Source organism: Muntiacus reevesi, chromosome 5, assembly GCF_963930625.1.
Source record: "Muntiacus reevesi chromosome 5, mMunRee1.1, whole genome shotgun sequence".
NCBI classification, from domain to species: Eukaryota; Metazoa; Chordata; class Mammalia; order Artiodactyla; family Cervidae; genus Muntiacus; species Muntiacus reevesi.
Genome location: NC_089253.1, coordinates 97,769,263 through 97,796,458, shown reverse-complemented (window position 1 = coordinate 97,796,458; position 27,196 = coordinate 97,769,263). Strand labels below are relative to the sequence as shown.

Sequence of the window (27,196 nt, the reverse complement as noted above, 5' to 3'; positions counted from 1 at the left end):
TCCTCTTCGGTTTCTGCCATTAGGGTGGTATCATCTGCTTATATGAGGTTATTGATATTTCTCCCAGCAGTATTGTTTCCAGCTTATGATTCATCCAGCCTGGCATTTCACATGATGTACTCTGCATGCATAATATTAGGTTATTTCTTTTTTTTTTTTAGATTTATTTATTTAGTTTTGGTTGCACTGGGTCTTTGTTGCTGTGCACAGACTTTCTCTAGTTGCCGTAAGCGGGGGCTACTCTTTGTTGTGGTATGTGAGCTTCTCATTGAAGTGGCTTCTCTTGTGGAGCATGGGCTTTAGTTGCTCTGTGGCATGTGGGATCTTCCCAGACCAAGGATTGAACCCACATCCCCTGCACTGGCAGGTGAATTCTTAACCACTAGACCACCAGGAAAGCCCCCAAATCTTTTTTCGGTCCAGTCTGGGAATGGTGTAACTCTTGGTATAGGGCTCAACCTGGGCCTGGCGGGTACCTGGATCCATATCCAGCCAGCTTCCTCAGGTAAACCCAGTGTCCCATGTCAGCCTCTGACAAGAAGGCTGTCAGAGCAGGTGCCCACGTCCCTCAGCCCTTGGTTTGTGCAGAGGGGCAGCTTCAGGCAGGCCTTGGTGTGGCCAACTCCGGGGTGGAACGGGGGGATTTACTGGGCACTGTATGTTCATCTGTATACACAATACTGTAGGTAGAGCTCCTAGAGTTACACGGCTTGGTGGCCCCAGGCTGGAAGCGTGGTACCACCTGAGACCCACATGTAGACCATGACTTCCTCGCCAGCATCAAGCTGTCATGTGACAAGCACACAGGGCGCCTCTTGGGGACTGGGCGTCCCTCCTGTGCCCGCTGACACCTGTGTTTCAGGAAAAGCAGCTGGTGCAGGCAGCGCGAGGTTGATTCTGTTGGTCATCGTGATACATCCTTTAACTGATGTTCTTAGCTACTTTCTTTTTTCTTTTAAATTTCATTTCTTTCTTTATTTGCCTGCATTGGGTCTTCATTGTGGCATGCGGGATCTTCTTTGCGGTGAGCGGGCTTAGTTGCATTGTGGCACATGGGGTCTTAGTTTCCCAACCAGGGATTGAACCTGCATCCCCTGCATTGGAAGGCAGGGGATTCTTAACCACTGAACCACCAGGGAAGTTCCTTTAGTTACCTTCTTGATTCCAGACCTTCTGTGGCCCTCCTCTTCGTCCATTTCTCATCTGGGGGGATTTTGTTTTTCCTTTCAGTTGCAGAGCTATTTTGCCGCCTGTGAAGATGAGACCCCTGCCATCCGCAACCACGACAAAGTCCTGCAGCGTCTGTGTGAGCACCTGGACCACGCTCTGCTCTACGGGTAAGGGGACAGCAGTTTCTGGAGAGGACTATGCGGCTGGACAGGGTGGGACCAAGGCCATGAGCAGCCTCCAGAGGGAAGTCCCTAGCCTTGTCTGCCCTTTATTTCTTCTCTCCTGGCAGAAAGAGATTGGTCTCACTCAAGGGGGCTGCAGACTGTCTAAGGTTGTCCCAGTAATCTGTCTCTGAGCAGGCCTGAATGATGGGGGAAGGGATTAGCCACAGATGAAATGATGGCGTGAAGGCCTGCTGGTGGAGGAGGAGGAGGAAGCCTGTGGGTGCCCTGGGAATCCCAGCTCTCAGCCTTGCACTTCCTGCTGACACAGAGGCTGGTGGGCCCGCCGACCACAGCGTCCCAGGGTGGCCCCATCCAGGTCACAGCAGCTCCTGTCCTACTTTCTCAGGCTGCAGGACCTCTCATCTGGCTACTGGGTGCTCGTGGTTCACTTCACCCGGAGAGAGGCCGTCAAGCACATCGAGGTGCTGCAGCACGTGGCCACCAACCTGGGGCGCAGTGAGTAGAGCCAGGCTGACTTGGGGAAGCTCCGCCCTCCCTGCGGGCAGCCTGGGACTCAGGTCAACCTGGGAGGCCAAGTGCCTCGTGGTGTCCAGTTGGCGGAAGGCTGTTAAAAGGCCAGCGCTCTCCCCAAGGCCTCGCTTCTCCCCAGCACGTGACATCTGGCTGCAGCCTCGTGGCTGTGGGGAAGATGCTGAAGAGAGCTGGGCTCCTTCTGAATCCCAGCCCGAACATGAGTGAGGGGTCTCTCCTCTCTCCCTGAGCTATGGTCAGTGTCAGCTAGAGGGTCAGTGCAGCATCCTTGCATTTCTCAACCCATCTGGGGTTTGCAGTCTGCCCTGTCAATCCGAGTTTCCTGGTCAGTTACAGACTCAAGTCTGATGGGGAAGGTCAAGATTTCAGGGTGTGGCAGTCCCACAAGAGAGAAGGCTGTTGGGGTGCTTGCTCCCCTCGGCCACTCCTCCTCCCTCCCCTCCTTTCCAGGCCAAGGAAAGCTGGCACCTGCTGGACCTTCCTCCCACTTACTCCTGCCCTTCACTTGCAGGCCGGGCCTGGCTCTACCTGGCCCTCAACGAGAACTCCCTGGAGAGCTACCTGCGGCTGTTCCAGGAGAACCTGGGTCTCCTACACAAGTACTATGTCAAGTGAGTGTCCGGACGCTGGGTCTCACGCACGCAGCTCTTGTGTGCCCCTGAGCCTCGTTCCGACGTCTTATCCATGCATATACCACACTGTGCCGACCTCCCCCTGCCAGGGGCCTAGCCTGACTGGGCAGCCTGAAGACACACCAGTGATGGCCTGAAAGCCAATAGGGCTTGCCTGTGATGGCTCTGGCCAGGAGTCCAGGTTCCAGCTGTGCTCCATGAGTGGTTTGGTGCCTGATCAGCCTTTGTCTGACCCTCCAGCCAGGCCTCAGACCTGACCAGAACACTCAGCCTCTGCTGGCATTGCTGCAGGAAGTGTTTAGAGCAGCTGCCGAGAGCTGCCACAGGCCCCATATCTGAAGACACAGGCAGTAAAGTGCCTGTGGCTCCAGACCCAGGCAAGAGTGCTGGAAGGGGCCAGGCAGAGGCCACATCAAGCTTGGGGATGGAGGGAGGATGTCACATGTCAAACTTCAACACAGCTGGCTTGTTGGGGAGGCAGGGCCATGCTGGGAACCAGACCCAGAGCCACCATGAATGACCCATCTCGTGCACCGCAGGAATGCCCTGGTCTGCAGCCATGACCACCTGACCCTCTTCCTGACCTTGGTATCCGGGCTAGAGTTCATTCGGTTTGACCTGGACCTGGTGAGACATTCCGGCTGTCACTGCTCATGGGGGCAGAGGGGTGGCCAGGGTGGGCGAGGTCCCGCCCAGGAAGCCTGATGGATGAGGTTGAGTCTGAGCATCGTCCTGTTTGTTCAGGTGAGGGAACGGCTCAGGGTCTGCCCAAGGGAATTGAGGTGACTCTCTTGGCCAGAATTCCTGGTTTGGGTGGCTCCTTCCTGTCTCTCTGTCCCAACTTGGAGAAAAACCACATCACCTAGAGTATTTTAGCACTTAATACTCCTTCATGTTCAGAACATGAATCTTTGAGAAAGTCGAGGCAGACTCGTCCTTGTGCCTCCTGGGATCCTGGAAGCCTCTCAGCTTCCTGCTTCCCAGCCTCCCTCCTGGTCACGGTCACCGTCACGGTCACGCACTAGAGCCAGTGCAGTGCAGCCCAGGAACTTCAGAGGCACCTCTGCAGCCTCGTCAAGATGCAAGAAACTGCCCCCTCCTAATCGGGCCACCAGCCTAGACCCAGACTCCAATAGCACAGACCTAAAAAGTAGTAGAAACTGGAGAAAATGAGTACAAGAAGTTACGGAGGGTCAGGAGGCCCAGCGGGCACTGTCATCCTTGGGCCGCGAGCCCACAGCCTTATGGGCCACAGCCATTCACAATCCTCCTCTCAGCAGTTTATTTCTGGGTTTAGTACCTTAAGAACATTGATTTCCAAAGAAAAACCAGCCTGGGAGAGTGTGAAGGCAGGTCCAAGGAAGGCCATGTATTCAGGCCCACTGTGGCCTGCTAGCACTCCAACCTGCCTCTTCCCCTCTCTCCTCAGGATGCCCCCTATTTAGACCTGGCCCCCTACATGCCCGACTACTACAAGCCCCAATACCTGCTGGACTTTGAAGACCGCCTCCCCAGCTCGGTCCACGGCTCAGACAGCCTCTCCCTCAACTCCTTCAACTCCGTCACCTCCACCACCCTGGAGTGGGATGATAGCGCCATCGCCCCATCTAGTGAGGGTGAGTGCCAGGGCGGGAAGGGGCCGGCCTCTGTTGCAAATGGATTCTAAGCCGCGTAAGCCTGGCCAGGGGGCATCTTTCTCGGCTGGTCCAGTGGTGGAAATTCAGAGTTAAACTAGGCCAGTCACTTCCCGGCTCTTCTCTTTCTCAATGTCTCAGTGGTGGCTCAGAAACTGATTCTGGGGATCAGAAGCCACGATGCGATCTTATGAATGCTAGACCCCTTTTCAGAAGGCTGTAAACATGCACCAGGGCAGTTCTCTGCGATCAGGAGGATTAGGAAGGCAACCTGGAAACTTCCTGACATTGCAGGGGTGAGCACCGCCCACTTTGGGGGAGTGGTCCTACCCTCGATTCTAGGTAGAAAAGGCTAAGCAACCCCTGGAAGGAGGAGGGAGAACCCAATGGGTCTCAAAGTTTAGAGGCAGATGCCCCCATTTCCCCTGGCCCATCAATTTCTGAGTCCCTCCTATCCTTGACAGCGTGTCAGAGGCAATCACACACATGGCAGCAAAACCAAAAAAGAACATCCTCACATCTGTAGTCATTTGTTGTCTTAGTCCAATGGCTGGTTGGAACAGCCTGCTTTCTTCCAAACCTCTGGCCTCTGTGTTGATTTGTAAAACTGGCTGTTTCCCCACCGTTTCCCCACATGGGAAATCAGAGCCATTTAGGTACTGCACCCCACCTCATCTCCAGCGAAGGGGCTCCAAGCACCAATTCAGCCCCAAGGGCACCCAGAATTGCATCAACATTGAGACCTTGGCCTTCTTTGTTTCTGCCTGTGGTGTGGTCCTCTCCCAGGGAGGGCAGTTACTTTCACTCTGGTGTTAGCCAGATTTGTATTACTCTCATAGGAGCAGGAGATAGCAGCTCAGTCTCCTTGGGAAGGGCTCAGGAAAGTCAGCGGGACAGGCCTCAAAGGAGCAGACAGACTGCCCAGCGACGGAGGTGTCCCTTGAGCCCACCTCATTTTAGCTGCTGGATTTGGCAGGAAGGAGAGCAAGGGGTAGGAAAGGAGGTTAGGTGCAGAGGAGCCGTGTTCTTCCGGTCTTAGAACGGATTGCCCGCAGGTCTTCCAAGGGGTCAGAGGTTACTGGGCCAGTGCCTGAACTGAGAAGCAGCTGGGATCCTTGTAAGTTCCCCTGAGGTGGTCAGAGAAAATATGGAAAGTTGAATTTTTCCTCTCTTGTGTTCTCCCTATGTCTCCCACCCTGTTGCCCCCCACCCTCCCTGTCCTGCCAAACTACCTGTGTTTCTAATCTTCAGTTTTGTCCCTCGTTTTTGTAGATTATGATTTTGGAGATGTGTTTCCAGCAGTGCCGTCTGTACCCAGCACAGACTGGGAAGGTGGGACAGAGTCCGCTGTTACCCTCTTTTCCTGTTTTGCAACCTTTCCATACCAAGCTTGCTGCATGATTCAGAATCAGCTTGTTATTTATGATAATGTCAATGATCATAATAAAGCCAAGTCTGGTGTTCTGACAGATGGAATTCTGCAGTAGAACGTGACCTTGAGGCCTAGGCCAACCCCTTCTCCCAGTGCAAGATTCTTCCCTTTATGCCGTGGCCTTGAGTCGCTGAGCGCGTTCTGGGGACACACGGATCTCCCGTCCTGATTCCAGCGCCAGTCATGCACCAGACGTGTAGGGGGACTGCCAGCTGTGGGCCCCAGTGGAGAGATTGTTCAGGGAAACACTGCCTTAGAACATGGGGGTTGCAAGCTCCTTTAGGTCAGACGCGCTTCTGTGTTATAGACATCAGGAGGCAATGCAGACGGCTTGATCCACTTCTTAACGGCTTCCTCGTGGGTGTTTTTGGAGGAGATTGAGGTCTGAATGAGGGAAATTGCCCTAGCACAGCTGAAACATCCTGTTTGAAATTTTAAGGTCAACTAATGTGAAATCTGTCAGGCACTTCCCTGTTGGCCCACTGGTTGAGACTTTGAACTGCCAGTGCAGGGGGTGTGGGCTTGATCCCTGGTCAGGGAACTAAGATCCCAAATTTCATGCAGCTTGGCCATAAAGATTAAAAAAAAAAAGAAATCTGTTCACCCTTCCACCCTGTCCACTAGGTGGCAGCAATGCTTAGGCCTTTTTCTACTGGTGACGCCACTCCCGGGCTTGAGAACAGCCCTGGAGCTATTCTTGGGATTCCCGTGACTACTCCAAGCAGAGGACGTGTTTCTGAGAAGGTTAATCCTTCCTCCTTAAAGCTGAAGCCAAAACCAGAGCCCCTCTTAATAAACAGCCCTGCCCTGAGGCCCGCTTCTGCCCAGGGTGGGTGCGGGGTTGGCCTCTGGAGGAGGTGGTGCCGACTGGTCACCCTGAGCTAAGGGACAGCGGTTCTGCTCAGAGCTGGCCCCTGCGTTGTTACCGCCGTCATCTGAGTCACGGATGACGGAGGCTCTTTTCCCAAGTAATGTGAATGTGCAGTAGCTTTGGTTTGAGGGAAATAAGATATGGCTTTGAGAAAAATAAATCTATGTCATCTGGCCAAGAGAGTAGCATTGAGGAGTCCCCCATTTTAAGTTGAGATTAGCTTGAAATCCAGAATTCCATCATAACATCATTTGTCCTTTCTGCCTCTCTTCTTGCAGCTCACATGCTGGGCACTGATCCCCGCCCCCCAGGTCTAACAACTAACCCCCCCCCCCCCCGACCCAGCTACTCTCCTGTTGCAGTCACTTGGCAAGCAGGGCCTGACCCTCCTCTGCAGCCCTCCAGAGCCCCTTGCGACCTGAGAACTAACACCCCAGTTGCACTGCTTGCTCAGGCTGGGCTGGGCTCCGGGGTGGGGTGAGGTTGTCCCAGTAGTGACCACCCACTTTCCTGGTTCCTGGAGCGCTGACGATGCCCTGAGCCGGTTTGGCAGCTCCCCTGAAGCGGCTCTGTCTTCTCACACCTGGAGAAGAGCAGGATTTGGAGGCAGCTCCAGGCCCTGGGGTGGGGACTGGGGAGGCCTTTCTAAGAGCCCTGGCTTATGTACAGAACTGGTGGGTATCCCAGCCCGGACCCCACCATGCCCAGTGATCTGCTTGCTCCCCTCCTGGGACCCCTTCCCTGGGCGGCTGCACCTTTCAGGGTCGAATAGGAACACATGGACTTAGCAAGAGCCTCCTCTCAGACTGAAGGGCAGGCTTTTCTGCATCTGAGAAACAAGCTCTGGGGGTCCCTGGAGATTTGAAGAAAGGCTCCTATTTCACCCGTGTTTCTCTAACAGAAATGGCAGCTGCTCTTTACCCCCTCCTACAGCCTTATATTAAAAGACAGTGTACTTTTGATGCCATGCTGCGTCAGCAGACAGCTGCCCCGTGGCTTCCCAGATCCACGAAGCAGGTTGGGCCCTTCCGGATGAGGCTGTGGGTGGGAAGCCTGTGTACCACGTCTCCTCTGGCAGATAAGGGCCAGCAAGATGTGCACAGGCTGGCAAATGGGGCATGAACATCCTGTGTCCTTTGGCATCAACCATCAACCGTCAGCCAAGCTATCCTGCCAGCCTGGGCGGCTTTCCATCTGCCACTGGATAAACACCCCTTATGCTTCCAGGCTAACACTCCCTCCTCTCAGTGTCCCGTTCCAGGGACCTGGGATGGACAGTTGGGGGTGGGAGGACTGTTAAACCAGCTCCTCTCCAGAGGGCCTATCTCCCTGGGGGAGAGTGCCCAGTGGGGGCCAGTAGGCAGGCTGAGGTTTGAATGAAATGAAGTTCTCAGCACCTGCCTCTCAGAGGAGAAGGGCCCACGAGGCATCTCTGCGAGGGCAGCGACTCTGCACACCTTTCTCCCTCCTCTGCCCTCTTCACTGTGCTCTAGGTCCTTCTTCCTGCCCTTCCCGCTGCTCCTCACCCTTGGACTCCCTGTCCTGGCCTCTCAGAGTCTGCAGCCCTCATTTTCTCTGATCCTTGTTCTCTCCTCTCCTCCTTTGTCCCTCTGTATCTGCCACCGTGGGGGCCCCTTCAGAGGACTTTGGGTATCTCAGTCCTGTCAAGGGTGTGTCGCGCTAATGGAGGCGCATGTTAGCCTGCAAGATGTGCGGCCCATCTTCTGAGCCATCAAGGTCACCACCCCCACAGGGCTTAAACTTGGAGCCTGCTTAACCTTGAGGCTCTTGACTCAAACTCATCCAAATTGTTGAGAGCTCTGGGGGACCCAGAGGGGGTGACAATGGCGTTCCTCCAAGTTGCTCTTGAAGCACAAATCCCACGTCCTGCTGGTGGGAGGCTTCCACTCCTAAAACAGGGCCACCCCGGTCAGAATGCCCTGGGAAGAACTCGCCTGCCTCCCTCCCGAGATAAGGCATGCTTTGGGGGCCTGGGGTCCCCACCTGGTGTCTGAAGGGCTGTCTCGTGTTTCCTGTTCTCCCAGACGGAGACCTCACAGACACTGTCAGCGGCCCACGCTCCACCACCTCAGACCCAACCAGCAGCAAGGCTTCCACCAAGAGTCCCACCCAGCGCCACAACCCCTTCAATGAGGACCAGGCCGAGACTATATCCTCCTCCGACACCACCCCTGTGCACACAAGCTCTCAGGAGAAGGAGGAGTCCCACACCCCGGACCTACCGGACACCTGCACAGAGCTCGAGGTCATCAGGTCAGTGGGGAGGGGGCCCGAGAAGCTGGGTGAACGTCCTGGTGTCCCTCCTGTCCACTCCTAGCATCACTTTTTAGTCCACACCCCCTTTCACCCCGAGGACATTTGGCCTCCTTTTTGGAGACCAGGTACCCCCACCCTGTTCAGTAGTTCTTTGATCAAGAGGAAAAAGAGGGCCCGAGGCTAGAAGATGGGTGGCAAAGGCAACAGCATGGATGGCTTCAGGGGCCAGGCCCAGGCTGCCGGGGGCATTTGTCTGGTCCATCCAGAAAGTACCTTCAGCCTGGACTTCTTTCCAAGGGAGTTCTTGGACATTAATACACAAGTTCTGAGATTTGTACCAATTCTAGTTGAGCATGGCTCACTGAAAGAAGAGCATCTCCATCACATTGACGGGGACGTAGAAGGAAGGAGGAGATGGATGACAAGGTTGGAAACTCTTGGCCAAGAGCCTCCTCGGCTCCCTGACCTCCTCTGGCTCCTGCTCTTGAGTCTCTCCACCTGAATAAGAGGCTTCCCAGCCCAAGGCGGGGGGAGTTCCTCCCCAGTGACTGGAGCCAGGAGTTCCACTCCCAAAGGCTGGTTCAAATCCAGAGCAGCTAGAGAGGTTCAGACCTAGAGTTGCTTAGCCAGGTCCACTCCAGCCAACTCAGAACCACGGAGCCAGCAATTTGAGCTCAAAAGATTTTGAGTCTTTTGAATTATCCATTACAATACCTAATGGAAAGTGAAGTCAGCTCAAGGTCCACTGCCCACCTCCTGCGGGGAGGCTTAGAGGGGTCACTGGTCTGACCAGCCGTGGCCCATTTCCATTCCTGAGAGCATAGCTAGCCCAGTGCGCCACCAGCTAGAGCTCACAGGACCCGCTCAGGGGTTCCCCTGTGCCTTCCTCGTGCTGGCCCTGCCTCTGCCTCTGAGCCACTGTTGGCCCCTGGCCCAGGGTCCATGCCTAGTGCTGCCCGGGACTCCTGAAGCTCTGACGCTCTGAGCTCCTTGCCCAGGCTCACCTGTTGTGACCCAGCCCACCTCGCTGCCCTCAGGACCGGTTGCTCAGCTTTAAACCTCTCCCAATCACTACCATCCAGGGTCACCAAGAAGAAGAAAACAGGCAAGAAGAAGAAGCCCAGATCAGATGAGGAAGCCAGTCCACTCCACCCGGCCTCCACCCAGCACACGGGTGCCCAGCAGGGCAATGGAAACACCGTGGGCAGCAGCCCAGGCCCTGGGCGGGGCTCCCCAGACACCACTCTGGCCTCCCCGCCGCAGGAGGGAGAGGGGCCTGGCAGCACAGTGGCGGGCAGCGGGCGCTCAGAGCCCAGCCAGGTGGGCCTGCTTATCCCCGAGATGAAGGACACCTCCATGGAGCGCGTGGGGCAGCCCCTGAGTAAGGTCATCGACCAGCTCAACGGGCAGCTGGACCCCGCCACCTGGCGCCCCCACGTCGAGCCCCCGGACCAGTCCTTTCGGACCGGCTCTCCCGGGGATGCCCCGGAGAGGCCGCCATTTTGCGACTTTAGTGAGGGGCTTCCAGCCCCAATGGACTTCTACCGCTTTACCATCGAGAGTCCAAGTACTGTTACATCAGGTGGCGGCCACCATGACCCTGCAGGGCCTGGCCAACCGCTGCATGTTCCTGGTAGCCCTGCGGCTGCTGGCCAAGAAGAGGCGGGGGGAGGAGGAGGACCAGGACAGACACCTCGGCCCTTAGAGGACACCCCGGGGGAGGCGCAGAAGCCAGAGGCCCAGGAACTGGACACCCAGCTGCCCCAGGTCGGTGAGGGGCTGGAGCCAGAGCCTGGGACCCAGGAGGCTCTTTGCAGACTCAAGGGAGACCAGCCCAGCCCCTGCCTGAGCAGCGCCGAGGACTCCGGGGTGGAGGAGGGCCAGGGGAGCCCTTCTGAGATGACGCACTCGGCAGAGTTCAGGTGAGCCAGTCTGTCTGTGCCACGCGTGTGAGCCACGCCTCTCCGCGATCAGGGCACGCTGGGCGTCTGCCCTCCACATAGGCCGAGCACAGCTCCTGGAAGACCTAGCCTGGGCTGGGAGGTAGGAAGGGGTGTGGCCCTCTGGTGTCGCCTCGCCTGCGTGCGCGCATCGCCTCCGTGCGCCTGTGTGGCCCCTCGCTGACCCCTCGTCCCCCCCACACCTGTCCCCCTCACAGAGTAGACAACAATCACCTGCTCCTGCTGATGATCCATGTGTTTCGAGAAAACGAAGAGCAGCTCTTCAGAGTAAGTCCCGGGATGCCAAGAATGAGCAAGAGCCACACGGGGAGGGCACGGCTGAATGGGCCCCACGCCTGCTCAGAAGGGGGCACGGGCTGTCCGGGGTGCGGTGTGGGCCTCAGGGTCTGACATCTCTGCTCCGGCCCCTCAGATGATCCGGATGAGCACCGGGCACATGGAGGGCAACCTGCAGCTGCTGTACGTGCTGCTCACAGACTGCTACGTCTACCTGCTCCGGAAAGGTGCCTGCCGCCCCGGCCTGGGCCAGGGCAGTGGAAGATGAGACTGACTGCTTCCTCGTTCCCTGCACCCTCCACCCCGCCACCGAAACCCCCTCGCCTCCCACCCCTCCACCCGCAGCCCCACTGCCCCCGAGTGTCTCTCTGCTGCACGTGGTGATGGACACGCACAGCTGGGAAGGGGCTGTCAGTATCCCAAGACGGGAGCCTGGGGGCCCGTCCAGGAGTACCCCATGTCATTCTCCTAGCCCATCATTTCAGATCGCAGGGCGAGGATGGGTCCTCACTGAGAAAAGGTCTTAGGAAATGGGGTGGGGGGAGGGCAGAGAGGCCCAGGGGTCACAAGCATTGGGGTCATCTCTCTCAGGGGCCACAGAGAAGCCATACTTGGTGGAAGAGGCTGTTTCTTACAATGAGCTCGACTACGTGTCGGTGAGTTCGGGCTCCGTGGCTGGTGTGTGCTGTCTGTAGGGCTCCGTGGGCCACCCACCCTCGGAGCTGCAGAGCAAGGCCGACCCCTGGCCTCAGTCCCGGGGTGGGTGCCAGCCCTCATCTACCCCCGCGATGCCGGGGATAAGAACCAAGCCCAAGGGTCCCTCTTCCTCCTCTGTACGGCCGACCATCCCTTCCCACTTCATGGTGACCCCAGTCTGTGTTTCTTCCCTCCCCAGCCCACCCTCTATCTGGCCATGGCTGCCCCTGTGGCAGCCGCGGCCAAGCTCCGTGTGCATGTGAGGGTGTGGTTTCCGGCAGGTGGGCCTCGACCAGCAGACGGTGAAGCTGGTGTGCACTAACCGCAGGAAGCAGTTTCTGCTGGACACGGCGGACGTGGCCCTGGCCGAGTGAGTGACATGCCCCTTCCGCCGGCCGGAGACAGCGCGTGCGCTACAGGCCTGGCCACACCCTTGCGGGTGGAGGGTGGGACGTTGGCTATGAAGAAGCAGAAAGCAGGAACGAGTTCCATTTGGAGCCTGCGGTCCGGGCAGAGAAACAGGGGGGTGACAGACACACTGACCGACTGGTGACCTCAAACCCTCAGTGGCCCCCAGAGAGGAAAAGAGGACTGGCAGAATCACCCCCACAGGAGAGAAAGCACAGCCCTTGCTTAGGGGCCACGGGACCACTCGTGCCCCACGTACTTCCGTGCGAAAAGTGTCTTTCCTGAGGTCGGGTCTTCATCCGAGTCCTGCTGCGTCACCTCATCCGGGCTTCCCTTGTGGTCAAGACCCAAGGCCCCTTGGCCATCATGAAGGGTTAGGTTTTCCAGGCCGCCGTTTGATGACCATGGACTGCTGCCACCTCATTGCCCCACCCGCCGCCTTAGCTCTGGTTCCAGGCGGGTCCCTCCCCTCAAACCCTGTGACCCCTTCAGGTCAGATGTTCTCAGAACTAAGCCCAGTCCCTGTGAGGGGTGGGGGCCCCAGGCCTCTGACAGCAGACCCCATTCCCTGCACAGGTTCTTTTTGGCTTCTTTGAAGTCAGCCATGATCAAGGGCTGTCGGGAGCCCCCCTACCCCAGCATCCTGACTGATGCCACCATGGAGAAGCTAGCTCTGGCCAAATTTGTGGCCCAGGAATCTAAGTGTGAGGTAAGAACCTGGGGAGGAGACGCTGTTGTCCCCGAGATGCAATCCCTGGTGTTAGGGTCACGAGGTGCAGACAGCGGTCTTTCCTGTTTCTCCATCGTCTGCCTGCAGCAGGCTCTCCCCGCTCCCCAGCCTAGCCGCTTACCCAGTTGGGGTGTGTCCTCACCCTGACGAGGGCCATTCTCGCTCGGCCCGACCTCACCGCTCCGCCCCCGCCCCCTCCCTGCCCAGGCGGCCGCTGTCACTGTGCGTTTCTATGGGCTCGTGCACTGGGAGGACCCCCAGGACGAGTTCCCGGGCCCCACCCCCTGCCACTGCTCACCCCCCGAGGGCACCATCACCAAAGAAGGCATGCTGCATTACAAGGCGGGCACCTCCTACCTGGGCAAGGAGCACTGGAAGACCTGCTTCGTGGTGCTCAGGTGAGAGCTGTGGCCCGGAGGCTGGGGTGGGGGACAGCACCCTCCTCTCCACAGGGATCCGAGAGCGTCTCTGTGGTGTCAGTCACGTAGGGCCCAAGGAAGCCCAGGACATCTCAGGTGCAGACTAGGGCTGTCCCCAAGTCTGGGGGTACACGCTCCCTGCGGCACCTCTGCAGTTCTTCCACCCTCCCAGCTGCCCCAGCCTCCTTGGCCTCTGGGTTTCAAGCCCCAGCTTGCAAGGATCCCCAGGATGTAGGCTTTGCAGGCCCCCAGATCCCAGCCCAGACTCACCCCCGCCCCATTGTGCCTCTGCAGCAACGGGATCCTCTACCAGTACCCTGACCGCACCGACGTGACGCCCCTGCTCTCGGTGAACATGGGGTGAGTGTCCTGGGCAGTGGGGTTGCTGGGCAGGTATTGGGGCCTGTGTTGCTGCTGAAGGTCAAGGTCTAGCTGGGCCTGGGGCTCGGCTCAGCCCCACCCCCACTCAGTGCCCTGGGGTCTGCTGAGCTTTGGGGGAACCTGGGGGAAGCAAAAGTAGCTCCCTGCCTGGAAAGGGTCCAGTCTGATGGGGAGGCAGTCCTTTCCCCGGGAAGCGCCTGACCTTAGGGGGAGATGAACACATACACACCTGGAGGGAGCATCAGGCCCACGAGGGGCAGCGTGTGCTGATTCTGAGAGGGTGGGGCTGAGAGCTGATTCTCTACCCCTCACCTGGTCCTGTGCAGTATGCAGAAGGACTCTGGTGATCCTGGAGATTAAAGGTGTTACACAGGAAAGAGGTGCGGGCGGGGCTGCCCAGCTGTGGGGTCCGGACCACCCTCTGGTGTCCTCTGGGGCAGCCCCAGGTCTGCAGGCCTCGACCAGCCCCAGGAGCTCCCGTGTGCCACCCCTGCCTCCTCGACCCGTCTCACCCTCCTCCTCTGGCCCAGGGGGGAGCAGTGCGGTGGCTGTCGGAGATCCAACACCACGGATCGGCCCCACGCCTTCCAGGTCATCCTCGCCGACCGGCCCTGCCTGGAGTTGAGCGCCGACAGCGAGGCTGAGATGGCCGACTGGATGCAGCACCTGTGCCAGGCCGTGTCCAAGGGGGTGAGCACCTTCTCCCCTCCCCCCACCCTGGGCCCCCAGGGGCCCTTCCCTAAACCCAGACACATCATAGAGCAGCCTCCGAGGACCAAAACAGGACCTCCAAGGACCAGTCCAAGAGTCCACCCTGGAGCTTAGGGCCACCCGTGGCCTGACACTCCCACCATCACCAGGCCAGCCCCTGTACTCCTGAGGTGGGCAGAGTCTGCTTGACCTCTGGAGGTCTGGGCAGAGGGGCTGGCTGGCCCCTGAAGCAGGGTGTCCTGGTGCAGACCAGCCCTGGAGAGCTCCAGCTTGCCCCTCCCTTCCCCCACCCATGCTCCCCAGGTCATCCCCCAGGGGGTAGCTCCCAGCCCCTGCATCCCTTGCTGCCTGGTAATCACCGATGACCGCCTCTTCACGTGCCATGAGGATTGCCAGACCAGCTTCTTCCGCTCCCTGGGTACTGCCAGGCTGGCTGACATCAGTGCCGTGTCCACTGAACCGGGCAAGGAGTACTGCCTCTTGGTGAGCTGGGTGAGGTGGGCAGGCGATGGAGGCAGGCCCTGCCACAGGAGTGCTGGGTCTGCTCACCTGGGGCCCCTGCTCTGCCCAGGAGTTTTCCCAGGACAGCGCACAACCCCTCCCACCCTGGGTCATCTACCTGAGCTGCACACCTGAACTGGACCGATTCTTGTCTGCACTGAACTCGGGGTGGAAAGCCATCTACCAGGTACCCAGCTGCCAGAGCCCTGCAGAAGGGAGCCCTTCCCTGGGGAAAGGATCCCTGCACGGCACAGACCAAGGCAGGAGGCAGGTGCCCAGGAAAGCACTGAACTAGGAGCTCCAGGGCAGACATCTGTAGGACCAAAGGGACAGGATGCTAACTCCTTGGGAATCTGAGGCTAAAGCTGAGCATCGAGCCCAGGAAATGCCATTCTTGATCTCAGTCCCCATCAAAAAGCAGGAATTATTAAAAAAAAAACAAAAAAAAACAGGAATTAAGTGCTTATGGTGGGGCTAGAGCTCTGCTCAGATGGTGGGGGCATAGAGCTCAGAGCCAGGCTGAGGGGGGCCTCATCGAACTCCTGGACAGATCCCAGTATGAGCACATGCTATACTGCTCCTCAGAAGCTTTGGACCCACCTTGGGCAGAGCGCACTTCCACAGGGATACTCCCAGGCACAGAGCCTGCCTCCTGGTGCCACCCCCAGCCCCCACCCCCAAGAGCTGGTGCACCCTTGGAAGGAGGAAGCTCAGGGAGCATCGCCCGGTGGGCTGGAGCCCTCCTTTCTCAGCAGCGTGGACCTAGTTCCAGGGCAAGGTTACACCTGGTGCGGAGGGACCCCTCAGCTCCCTGAGCGCTCTTGGCGCAGCCCTCAGATTCCTGCCATGCCCCACACAGGTGGACCTCCCGCACAAGGCCATCCAGGAAGCCTCCAGGAAGAAGTTCGAGGATGCCCTGAGCCTCATCCACAGCTCCTGGCAGCGGAGCGACAGCCTGTGCCGGGGCAGAGCCTCCCGGGACCCCTGGTGCTGAGGCTGAGCCGGCTGGTGTCTCAGGCGGGGCAGGAGGGGGGCACGTGGGCGGCACACAGTCATTGCCGTGTCACCGAGCTACTCGGGGCTAGGCCCCCACCCGTGTTCCTGGACAGCCGAACCACCGAGTGGGGCTTGAGACCCGGTCTCCCTCCCAGGGACCCAGAGTGGGTGCACCATACCCTGGCTTCCTGCCTGGCAGGGGGCGCCTGGGAAGTGCTGGGGCAGAGGGTCCGAGCCCTATGGGCTCTGCAGACGCACGGCCTCCTCCCTGGGGTCGCCGCCTCAGTCTGTGAGGGGGAGTGGAAAGACTGGGAGGGCAGGAGCCCCTTCCTCCCCTGGGTCAGGGGCCCGGGCAGAGGCTTAGGCCGCCCTGGGGGCTCTGAGTGCCCGGCCATCCCTGTTCATGTCTGAACATTGACCCGGCTGGGAGGGGAGCTGGAACACCGAGGTCTAGAGCATGTCTCCTCCTCACTAACTCCATTCCCAAGCACACTCCTGCCTGCCTTCCACACTCCGGGGGTGCAGGGGCCAGGCTGGCCCTCCCTGGCTTCCAGGAGGCTCTGCATGTCCACGGCCCCCTCCCTGACTCCTTCCAACCTGGGTACCTGTGGGATCCAGGAATCAGGCTGTGTCCTTCTGCCGAGAGCACGGTAGGGTGGGGAGGAGGGCTTGGAGAGGAACAAAGCCCAGCAGCCTGTGATGGCTGCTTGGCTGGAGCCAGGTCCTTCCCAAGAGGGGCCCTCTGGGGGAGAGGGTCATGTGGCCTGGGTTTTGTTTTTTAAAATAAAATAGACATGTTATATTGCCAAGACTTGTCGCTGGCCCTGTTTGACCAGGATGGAGGTGAGGGATCTCCGACTCCTCTCAGGCCCCTCGGCCTTCACTCCTCATTGATTCCACAAATGCTTTTCCGTGAGATGCTGTGGGCCCTCTCTGGCAACCACATCACTCTTTGAGGAGGAGTTCAGGCCCTGGGAGCTTCTGGGCCTGACCTTTGCCCTCCCTCCTGTTTCCTGCAGTGGTTGGGTGGGTGGGGCAGCCACCAGCTCCAATCCCAGGACTTGTCTGCACTCCCAGGGCAGGGCACTCCTCCCCTCCTCTCTAGCTGTGGGGCCTGAGCACCCGCCACTCGGGATAAACCCAGGAGAATCCAAGCTGTCCCCAAGACCTCTTGTTGGCTGCTACCCTGGGGCTGGCCAGAGGATGCCCAGCCTGCGCGGTCTGCGAGGAGCTCCTCAGCCCTTAAGTCCCTTAGCACTGTGGCCTCCAGGGCTTCGAGAGGAAAAGGGTGGACCCGTGGAAGAGGCAGGTGTGGAGACCATGGAAGTGGCATTCTGGGCAGGGTTGCTCTGCCTCTGGTTTTGATTGGAACTTGGTGATGCAGGGTGGCCCTGGCAGGAGAGGGATCCCCTGAAGCAGAGGTTGAGATGGACAAGGTGGTGCTGGCTCCCACCTCCACAGCCTGGCACCTGACAGTAATGCCCAGGGATGGGAGGTTCCGTCTCACCAGACATTTCCATGCCTGGGCCTCTGCTCCAAGAACCACAGCCCAGGAGCGGCTCCACCAGGAAGACGAGCAGGACTCGGAGGGAAAGTCCTTACCAAGCAAGCAACCAAAGCCACAGAGTCACTCAGTGAGACACAGTGGCTCTTGTTTTTCCATCTCCCACCCACCCAGGGCGATTGGGTGAAGCACTGTGCTAGGCGTTCTTTCAGTTCAGTTCAGTCGCTCAGTGGTGTCTGACTCTGCGACCCGATGAACCGCAGCATGCCAGGCCTCCCTGTCCATCACCAACTCCCAGAGTCCACCCAAACCCATGTCCATCGAGTCAGTGATGCCATCCAACCATCTCATCCACTGTCATCCCCTTCTCCTGTAAAGGTGTTCTTTACACATCTACAATTCTTCAAGGAACTTCTGCAGTGGGTGTCCATATCCCCACCTTAAAAATGGAGAGACTGAAGCTCAAAGGAAGTACTTGCTTGGCTCACATGTAACAGTGGAGCCTGGGGTTCCAGACCAGTTTCACAGGCCTCCGGAGCCCTCTGCTGTCACTTGGCGGTGGGACCATGGGGCACGGGAGCCAGACCAGAAGGCCAGGCCAAGGCCGGGAAAGGGGGCATCACTCGGTGGCAGGGGTGGGAGGAGCAGTTGCTGAGATGTGGGGAGAAGGTCCCAAGCAGCTGCCTCTTGCCCAGGGCCCTGAGCTACAGCACTGGCCAAGCCAGAAGCAGGCACCAGCCCTTTGCCCCAGGGCCAGAGAGAAGGCTGGAGGGCCAGAGGGGCAGGAAGAGGCTTCTTGGTTGATCAGCACTCTGCTCACCCCCAGTCTCCCTTGGGGCCCAGGTGACCTTTCCCCCAGATCCCAGGGTCCAGGCCCTCCCCTGCAGGGAGGTGTGGGGGAATGGAGGCAGCTGGGATTGGTTTGGAGCCGGCAGGGGCGTGTCCTGGGCTCCAACGAAGAAGCAGAGCAGGTGGACTCCCGAGATAGACCAGGAGCCGCCTGGCAGCCGGCGGCATCTCTGACCCAGACCTCTGCCCTCCAAGACATGGCCCCAGGCTCCCTCGATCCCCAGCCTTGTGGCCTTGCGGGGGTGAAAACAGCCTAAGCACCGCCACTCCAGGGCCCATGCCCACCCCCGCTGGCCCCTGGCCCTGAGACCATGGAGACAGTGCCCCCAGCTGTGGACCTGGTTCTGGGTGCTTCAGCCTGTTGCCTGGCCTGTGTCTTCACCAACCCCCTGGAGGTAGTGAAGACACGGCTGCAGCTTCAGGGGGAGCTGCAGGCACGGGGCACCTACCCTCGGCTCTACCGGGGCTTTGTGGCCTCCGTCGTCGCGGTGGCCCGTGCAGATGGGCTGTGCGGGCTGCAGAAGGGGCTGGCTGCCGGCCTCCTCTACCAGGGCCTCATGAACGGCGTCCGCTTCTACTGCTACAGCCTGGCGTGCCAGGCCGGCCTCAGCCAGCAGCCGGGAGGCACCGTGGTCGCGGGCGCTGTGGCAGGGGCATTGGGAGCCTTCGTGGGGAGCCCTGCTTACCTGGTGAGTGCCTTGTCTCCATCTGCCCACTACCCTGTGACCCAGCTCCATGGGGGCGGCAGCCTCCTTGGCTGGCCTCTAAGGAGCAGGTAGGGTGGGGCAGGCTGGGTGGGGCAGCTCCCCAGAACATCCCCACCCAGGCTGCCTGGAATCTGCCCCTTGGTCCAGGGCACCAGGGCTTGGCCCTGATCCTCACTCCCCTGAGGGCCCCACCCCACCAGTCCCGAGCCAGGGGAGGGGGTAGAGGGTGGCAGGAGGTCCTTTATTTTCCTGCGCAAGTAAGAATAAAGCCTCCCCCTAGTGAGGGCCCCCTGTCCGAGCCTGGATGTGTCATTGCTCTTGGTTCTCAAAACAGCTTTCTAAGGCTGAGCAGAAAGGTCGAGAGAAGGTGAAGTAGCTTGTCCCAAGTCACACCCTGATGCAGATGCAGGCTGACTGCAGAGCCTCACCCTCAACCCTATTCCACACATTGGGAAGGTGCGGGCTCAGGGAGGTCTGGGTGTCAGGGCCTAGCAAGGCGTGCCCTCAACACACACAGCTCTTCCAGGCTCTCCCAAGTTTCCATCCCCAGGCCCTGTGGCACCTCTGCCCTCACAGGTCAAAACGCAGCTGCAGGCCCAGACGGTGGCCGCGATGGCCGTGGGGCACCAACACCATCACCAGGTAGGGACCGCCTCTCCTCAGAGCTCCCCAAGCTGGGCGGGCTGGGTGGGCTGGACAGGCTCCTGGACAGGCAGGGGCTGCCCAGTGACCCCATGCCCTCTCCCCACAGAGCCTCCTGGGTGCCTTGGAGACCATCTGGCGGCAGCAGGGCCTGGCAGGGCTGTGGCGGGGCGTGGGGGGTGCTGTGCCCCGGGTCATGGTCGGCTCGGCCGCTCAGCTGGCCACCTTTGCCTCTGCCAAGGCCTGGGTGCAGGAGCGACAGGTGAGGATCTGGGGGCACCTGTGCCCGCCTCCACACACAGGAGTAGGAGGGCCTCCTGCCTTCTTTCTTCCTGTCTGTCCAGGTCTGCATCATACTGCATGTCTCCACCTGGACCCTACCCAGGGAAGCCGAGGGCATGGTGACAGACGGGGCACCTTAATAAAGCTGAGTGCCCCAGCTCTGCCCTCAGGTCATGACCCTGGCTTTTGGGTCCAGCAAGAGTGGGGAGCCGGCAGTGAACCCTGAAGCTCAGGGGGGATGGGGTGGGGAGGGGAGTGGCTGGAGGAGCCTCCTCTGCTCCACATTCCCCAGGTCTTCCAGCCCCCAGGTGCTGAGAGGGTGGGGTGACACCATGTGGGTGGGTGGAAGGCAGCTACGGGGGTCAGCAACCTGTATGTTCCCACAGTGGCTCCCGGAGGACAGCTGGCTGGTGGCCCTGGCCGGGGGCATGATCAGCAGCATAGCTGTGGTCGCTGTCATGACCCCCTTCGATGTGGTCAGCACACGGCTGTATAATCAGCCAGTGGACGGAGCAGGCAGGGTAAGCGGGGGACAGAGTGGGGGAGGGTGGGTGCTGGCGAGCCCCCCCCAACACACACACCCAAACACACACCCAGGGCCAGGGACACACAGACGTGACCTACACGCACACACATTAATTCGGCTTGTTTGCTGAACACCCACGTCCCAAGCATGTACTCAGCATTTTCACGTCCGCATTTTAATTCTCTCCTCACAACCACCTTCATTTTCCTGATGAGGAGACTGGGGCTCAGAGAGATCAAGTGACTGGCCTGAGGTCACACAGCTGGTAAGTGGAGGAACCTGAACTGGAATCCAGGCCTGACCCCACAGCCTCACTGACACACACACGTCATCATATACACTGGTATAGGATGTGCCCAGCACAAAGGTGCCCTCCACAGGCTGCGTTAGGCATGAAATCCACCTGCATGCCACTAGCCACGCTGAGCGCCTGTCCTGGGGCGGGGGCTGCCTGGAGGAAGCGGCTCCTTCTGAACTTTCACAGCCCAAAGGGACACCCTTATGTGATCCGCTGAGCTTGGGGGCAGTGCCTTTTCTGACGTACCACAAAGGCCTCACACAGACACACGCCATTGTGCCAGCCAGGGCCCCACAATGCCTGCAGCGATGTCCGCCCTGTGTCTGTTCCCAGGGCAAGCTGTATGGCGGCCTCGCCGACTGCCTGGTGAAGATCTGGCGGCAGGAGGGCCCCCTGGCGCTCTACAAGGGTCTGGGCCCCGTCTACCTGCGCCTGGGCCCCCACACCGTCCTAAGCATGCTCTTCTGGGATGAACTCCGGAAACGGGCCTGGCGGGGCCAGCGCCAGGGCAGCTAGGCGGCGTCCTTCACCCCGACACGGCCGGCCACTTGGCAGGATGCGATGGCCCGCTGCAGCTGGGAATGGCTGTTCCAGAGCCAGCCCAGGCCCAGGCCCTGCCCCGGGTCTGGGGAGAGTATGGTCAGACAGCTGTGGTCAGCCCAGCCCCTGGGCCCACCTAGGGCCAGCTGGAATCACCACCCACTCCATTCTCCAGAGAGTATTCATCTTTCTCTGTCCCAGGTTACCTTACCCCAGAGCCTTACCCGTCACAATAACCACTCCAAGGTGTGAACAGCGCTGTGAACTGGGTCACATACAATACCAACTTGCTTACACAGTAGGAGGTAGTAAAATTCTGTCACTGATGAGGAAGTGGAGGCTCAGAAAGGTGAAGTGCTCTGACCAAAGCCCTGTAGCATTGAAGGGTCAGAGCTGGAACTGGAACTCACCTCTGCCCACCCCTGACCTGTGCCCTTGGTGAGAGCCAGGACCATGGGGGCCGGAGTGCCCCTGAGGGATCACTGCACATGTGGGGAGGCCCTGGGGAGCACCGTGAGGCCATGGGGTCATTGTCTGTGTTAGTCTGCCAAGGCCACCATCACAGAGTTCCTCAGACTAGGCAGCTTAAACCACAGAATGTTCTTTTCTCACAGTTCTGGAAGCTACATGTCCAGGGGTCGGCAGGGTTGGTTTCCTCTGAGGCCTCCCTTCTTGGCATGTAGACACCTGTCTTCTCCCAAGGTCCCCATAAGGTCTTCCCGCTTTGTGTCTGGGTCCTAATCCCCTCTTAAAGTGAAAGTGAAGTCGCTCAGTCGTATCCGACTCTTTGCGACCCTGTGGACGATAGCCCACCAGGCTCCTCCGTCCATGGGATTCTCCAGGCAAGAATACTGGAGTGGGAATACCACTTGTATTGGATTAGGCCTCACACTAATGACCTCATGTTAACTTAATTACTTTCTTAAAGACCCCATCTCCAAATATAGTCACCTTCTGAGGTTAGAACTTCCCTATATGAATCTGGGGTGTGGGAGGGGACACAACACAGCCCCTCTAAACTAAGGGCTTTTACTGAGGGTCTCCTAGACGCCCAGCACTGTGGGCATTTGCACAGATTCTCATGACAGTTCTGAAAGGTAGCTCTTGACGTGCCCATTATTCAGATGAGCAGATTGAGGTCCCAGGAAAGGAAGCGAATTCCCCAAGGTAGTGAAGCTGGGTATCCTCATCCCAGACCCTGCCCTTTGTCCAAGCTGCGGCCACACTCCCCCCGTGGGCGTGTCCCTAAGGCACTGACCTCTGTGCTACACAAGTAGGAGCTAAGTGCCTGAAGGGGCAGGACTGGCTGAGGTCAAGTGGCCTGAACTGCCTTCCCGGCCACACCCAATGGCTGCAAAGAGCTGCTCTCCAGGCACATATCCACTGCACACTCCAAACCAATAAAGTTTTCTATTTTGTCTACGTCAATAACTTTGCACTGCTGGCAGTCTCAGTCTCTGGACTTCCGAACCCCAACCCGTGGCTGGCTCTTCTGTCTGGGAAAGGAGGACCCAAAAGAACTGGGGCAGCCCCACCTCTCAGGCTAAGCGAGGCCTGCCGCCTAGTGGGCGCGAGGAGAATCGTCAGGGCGATCGGCCCTGCGGTGCAGTGGGCGAGGGCCTGGAGCTGGATCCTGCCCCTGCCCCACCCTACCCCCACCCCCAACGCCCCCAACCCTCCCACCCCCGGCAGTGGGAGGAGAGACCCCTTCCAGGCCTCGGGCTGAGAAAGCGAAGCCTCAGGCTGTGGGGGGTGGAAGCCCCCTTCCAGAGCTTGGGCCGAGGGGGGAACCCATAACAGAGGCTGAGGAAGGACAGATGAGGCCTGGGGCTTCAGGAAGGCGCTGTGGGGCAAAGCCCAGAGGAGGGTGAGAAAAGTGGGCGCCAGACTCGAGCAGGACTGAGACCAGCCCACCCAGAGATGCCCTCCACCCCATGCTGCCCAAATGACAAGCGCCTGGGCAGCGGTCCTAACTCAGAATCCGGAAAGTTTAAGGCCCTGGCTCTCATCCCTTCCCCTCCCCTGGGCTTTTGACCCCTCCCGGCTCCTCCCCTCGGCTGCACCTTTGCCCGGTGGCGGTGACGTCGCGGTCTCTCCGGGGCAGACCTGGCCGGAGGCTGGGCTGGATCCCCGCGGCCATGTTCTCCCTACTGTCCCCCACCTCCTGGCTCCCCAGCCTCCCCTCCCTGGACTGGGGCTCCGGCCTCCTCGACGCCCTCCTGCAAGGTGAGCCCCGCCCCCTGCCGGACACCCGCTCAGTGCCCGGCGATCCCACCCACGTGGAGTGTCCCCGCCTTGCCTGCCGGCTCCTCTAACCCTACCACGCCACCCACCCTCCCTACTGCCCCCGTCAGGCCTCGTCGGGGCCTGCGCCGTCTCCATCCTGAACAACCTCCTGAAGGTCTACTTCTTCGTGGGCTGTGCCAAGTGAGTGCCCACCTCCCCAGCCTACCCCCTGCGCCCTGAAACCCACACTGAGAAGAGGCCTCTGAGAGGAGGGCCGGGAGGAAAAGACCACCCCTCCCTCACCCCAGGGAGTGGCTGGGAGCACCGGGACCCCCTCCAGGGACCAGGCTGGTGGTTCTGCACCCTCTGTCTGTCTCCTCTGCCCGCGCCCCTGTCTGTCTCCACAGCCACCCAGAGCTTTGTCTTGAAAAGCAGAGGCTGCAGGACCGGTGGGCGTCGCTGGAGACGGTGCACCTCGCAGGGTTGGCCCTCATTCTGACCGTTGTGGGGGTCCGGGTGGCTGCCCTCGTAGTGCTCGAGTTCTCCCTCCGGGCTGTCTCCATGCTGCTTTCCCTGGACAAGGTGAGACCACAGGGAGGTGGTGGGTGAGGATGGCCTGGCCGTGGGCCCTAGTTTTCACCCCGGAATAAAAAAAATGGGAAAAACTGTGATTGCCAAAGCCCAGTCTCCACTCAGAGTGGACACAGCCCCAGGCCGAGAAGATAACACAGCAGCTCAGGGCTGTCTGGAGCTTCCCATCAGCCGTGCTAGATGCTTTGGGCACATCATCTCATCCTTGTAACCACAGCGGGTAAAAGTTTGCTGGGATTCCAGCTTCACATGTGGAAAACTAAAGCTCAGAGAGGCAGAATGGCTTATCCATGGTCAACAACCAGCAAGAAGTAGAGTCAGGCTTTGAATCCAGTTCTTCAAGGCTCTGAGCCGCCACTCTTCAGCCAGCAGACCAGTCCCAGGTAATAACCATGACTGAAATTAAGCTGAAAGAAATGATACAGTAATGAAACTTCCCTGGAGGTCCAGTGGCTAAGACTCTGCGTTTCTAATGCAGGGGGTGTGGTGAGTTTGATCCTTGGTCAGGGAACTAAGAATCACACATGCCTGCATGACCTGGCCCAAAAATAAATTTTAAAAGACAAAAGAGATGATCCCAGTAGGCTTGACCTGAAGGCAATATTTCCTCTTTGGGAATGATCCCTAAGGTGCCTTCAGGCTCCAGCTTCCTACAGAGTGGAGCATCTGTACCGTGACACCCTCTTGGTGCCCCCAGGGTGACGAGCAGCCTAAGTCCCCATCATTGTGCCCCCTCCCCCATCCAGGGCTCCCAGGGCACCAAGAAACTGCAGCTGTACCTACTGTGCCAGTACTCGCTGGGCTGCGGGCTGACCTGCGGCCTGAGCTTCCTGCAGGAGGGCGCCCCGCACCGCACGCTGAACCTGATGCTGGCCCTGGGGCTGGCAGCGCTGCTCAGCACCGGCGCCCGGCGCCTCCGCCACCACGTCTGCCGGCTCTACGAGCTGCACCGCAGCCAGCGCGCCTGTGGGGTCTGCCTGGGCCTGCTGGCGGGCGCACACCACCTCCCCTGGCTGCTGGGCCGCACCCTGGCCGTGACCTTTATTGTGGGCAACCTGGCCGCCGTGGCCCTCATCAACCGAGACTTCCTGACCACCTCGGAGGCCGTGCGCTTCTGGACGCCTCTCACCATCTGCTATACTCTGCTGGTCATCCACATGCAGGGTAAGCGCCACGGGCGGCAGCTGATTCACTGACACTCACACCCCACTGTCTGACCGGGCCCAGTGCAATGCTAGGCCCTGGGGAGGATGACAACACTCAGATCCAGCCCCTGCCATCCCAGAGCACCCAGTCTGGTAGCAACAGCCATGCAGTGGACAGAGAAGGGTACAGGGTGCAGGGGAAGCCCAGTGAGACAGTACTCGAATTGGGCCTCAAAGGATAAGCAGGAGCCCCTGGGAGAGATGAGCAGGGAAAGGAGATCATGACAGAGGGAACCACGTATACCAAAGCCCAGAGGTGATTCAAGGCCTGAAAACAGCAGGGAGGGGACGAGGCTGGCCGGGTTCACAGGGGCCCAATGGAGAGCTGTCATCAGCCAGGTGAGGCAGTCTCTTCAGAAGCCGTTGCAGGGTTTTAAGCAGGGGCGAGTGACCTGTTGGGATCTGGGCCTGAGGAGGAGCCACGTGGCTGCAGGGTAGGGATGGGGCCGAAGAGTCAGGACAAGGAAGGGCAGTCAGGCAAACAGGGCAGAGATGCAGAGGCCCTGATGTGGGAATGAGGCTAGCACACTTGATGGACCACAGAAAACTGGGATGGTTGGAGGTAGTGAGCCTGAGATGAGGTTGGAGAGTGGACTCCGGTCAGATGGGGCAGGACCTCCTTGTAAGGGTAAGGAGTCTGGAGTTTATTCCAGGTACAAGGGGACGTCCTGGGAGGATTATAAGCAGAGGAATGATTCCATCTTGTTAGTGTGTTTAGAAGGTTACCAGCTGCTGAGTACACGCTGAGTTGTGGGGTCCAGACTAGAAGCTGGGGGCCCAGTGAGAAAGCTGATTTGAGAGATGAAAGCAGAAAGAGCCTGCAGGGCTCACTGATGGATCGGACGTGGGAATGCAGGAAAGAGAGGAGTCAAGACGACTCCAGGGCAAGACCCTGGGTGAACAGTGAGGCCCGGGAGGGAAAGAAATGCCTGGTGCCCTGTATTGCACAGTGGAGATGGGGCGGAGAGGAAGGGAGGGGGGATGCCTGGGGAGGGAAAGGCTCGCAGTGAGGAAAGCGGTGGGGGAGCTGGGAGATCCAGGCCCCATCTCAGCTGGACCTCAGGGTGGGGCTGCGGTGATCGGGCAGGCAGCCAGTGACAGGGTCCCTGTGTTTGTAGAGGAGCAGCGGCAGCGCCCCGGCCTCAAGAGCCACGTCCAGACGGTGCTGGTGCGCATGTGCGGTCTCTTCGTGCTGCTGCTGACCGTGGGCCGCTGGCTGGACCTCCTGGGCATCCTCGTCTCCCTGCTGGGCGAGCTCTGGTGCCTCGTGGGCATCCGCACCCTGCTTGATCTTTGCCAGATGCAGGTGGGCACCCCCACCCTGAAGGTCCCCCAGACTCTGAAGCCCTGCTCCAGACAGTCCCGGGAGCCTCACCAAGTCAGGTGACCCCTCAGTAGCCCAGGTCACTAGGAATGGGGCAATTGAGGGGCACCCCCACCCCATCCATAGCCCATCCCATCCTGTGCCCCAGAGCCCCAAATGAGAGGAACATCCTGGGAAATTGGAAGCCTGAATGCCCCCACAGGATGGGGGGGATTAAGTGGCACCTCCATCCTTTCCTCCCTGTCTCCCCTCAGGATTTTCCACCCCAGAGGCCTTTGGTGTCAGCTCCAAGCCAGCCCCAGCCCTCGGCCCCTGCCCAGCCCTCGGAGGGGACGGCCACCTCCTGACTGACCTTGGCAAGGACTTGGAGTCTCTCAGGTCCACTCAGGTTCACCAGGAGGCCTTGACCCCAGGATACTGCCTGGAGGCAGAATGGCAAGGCTGCCCCCCACCTGGAGCACTGGGGATCCGCGGGAGTGAGGGGAGGATTTGGGACTGGGTCCCTCAGAGGGTGGGAGTACCTGGAGGCGGCTTGGTTAAACTTTTTCTTTTCCTCAGGGTTGGGGAACAGATACAGGCCCCCTAGACCTGCCTTCCCAGGGGCACTGGGGGGACTTGTATCCCCATGATGGCTTCCCCCTTTTCCCATCTCCCTGCCCTTTCCACAAACAATAAAGGTGACTTTCTCAGA

At 59.4% G+C, this 27,196-nt stretch overlaps 3 protein-coding genes across 8 annotated transcripts in view; all 3 read left to right on the top strand.

Moving 5' to 3' along the window:
* Positions 1 to 16,620, top strand: part of PLEKHM2 (pleckstrin homology and RUN domain containing M2) — a 39,241-nt gene extending 22,621 nt beyond the window's left edge. For 3 of the 5 annotated variants that reach the window (XM_065936031.1, XM_065936033.1, XM_065936032.1), the window contains 18 exons: positions 1,231 to 1,337; positions 2,398 to 2,497; positions 3,058 to 3,145; positions 3,948 to 4,134; positions 5,425 to 5,484; positions 8,501 to 8,729; positions 9,815 to 10,654; positions 10,891 to 10,960; positions 11,106 to 11,196; positions 11,561 to 11,625; positions 11,947 to 12,035; positions 12,650 to 12,782; positions 13,011 to 13,201; positions 13,517 to 13,582; positions 14,134 to 14,293; positions 14,618 to 14,797; positions 14,886 to 15,002; positions 15,675 to 16,620. In XM_065936031.1, the coding sequence (XP_065792103.1) occupies positions 1,259 to 1,337; positions 2,398 to 2,497; positions 3,058 to 3,145; positions 3,948 to 4,134; positions 5,425 to 5,484; positions 8,501 to 8,729; positions 9,815 to 10,654; positions 10,891 to 10,960; positions 11,106 to 11,196; positions 11,561 to 11,625; positions 11,947 to 12,035; positions 12,650 to 12,782; positions 13,011 to 13,201; positions 13,517 to 13,582; positions 14,134 to 14,293; positions 14,618 to 14,797; positions 14,886 to 15,002; positions 15,675 to 15,809 (2,880 nt within the window). In that variant the 5' untranslated portion in view covers positions 1,231 to 1,258 and the 3' untranslated portion in view covers positions 15,810 to 16,620. Of the gene's footprint in view, positions 1 to 1,230; positions 1,338 to 1,740; positions 1,851 to 2,397; positions 2,498 to 3,057; positions 3,146 to 3,947; positions 4,135 to 5,424; positions 5,485 to 8,500; positions 8,730 to 9,814; positions 10,655 to 10,890; positions 10,961 to 11,105; positions 11,197 to 11,560; positions 11,626 to 11,946; positions 12,036 to 12,649; positions 12,783 to 13,010; positions 13,202 to 13,516; positions 13,583 to 14,133; positions 14,294 to 14,617; positions 14,798 to 14,885; positions 15,003 to 15,674 lie in introns of all 5 variants that reach the window. The other 2 variants (XM_065936029.1, XM_065936030.1) reach the window with 2 other exon arrangements.
* Positions 16,621 to 18,300: 1,680 nt separating this feature from the next.
* SLC25A34 (solute carrier family 25 member 34) lies at positions 18,301 to 22,590 on the top strand. Its single transcript, XM_065936028.1, has 5 exons — positions 18,301 to 18,853; positions 19,448 to 19,513; positions 19,623 to 19,775; positions 20,182 to 20,316; positions 20,953 to 22,590. Exons 1-5 carry the CDS (start codon positions 18,476 to 18,478, stop codon positions 21,133 to 21,135), a joined length of 915 nt encoding a protein of 304 aa, XP_065792100.1. The 5' UTR covers positions 18,301 to 18,475; the 3' UTR covers positions 21,136 to 22,590.
* A 327-nt stretch (positions 22,591 to 22,917) lies between these two features.
* TMEM82 (transmembrane protein 82) lies at positions 22,918 to 27,196 on the top strand. Of its 2 annotated transcripts, XM_065936025.1 has the most exons (6): positions 23,186 to 23,385; positions 23,514 to 23,586; positions 23,793 to 23,967; positions 24,723 to 25,140; positions 26,300 to 26,487; positions 26,760 to 27,196. In XM_065936025.1, exons 1-6 carry the CDS (start codon positions 23,298 to 23,300, stop codon positions 26,850 to 26,852), a joined length of 1,035 nt encoding a protein of 344 aa, XP_065792097.1. In that variant the 5' UTR covers positions 23,186 to 23,297; the 3' UTR covers positions 26,853 to 27,196. The 2 variants fall into 2 exon arrangements, with proteins under 2 accessions (XP_065792096.1, XP_065792097.1); XM_065936024.1 differs by lacking the exon at positions 23,514 to 23,586 and having other exon boundaries at positions 22,918 to 23,385.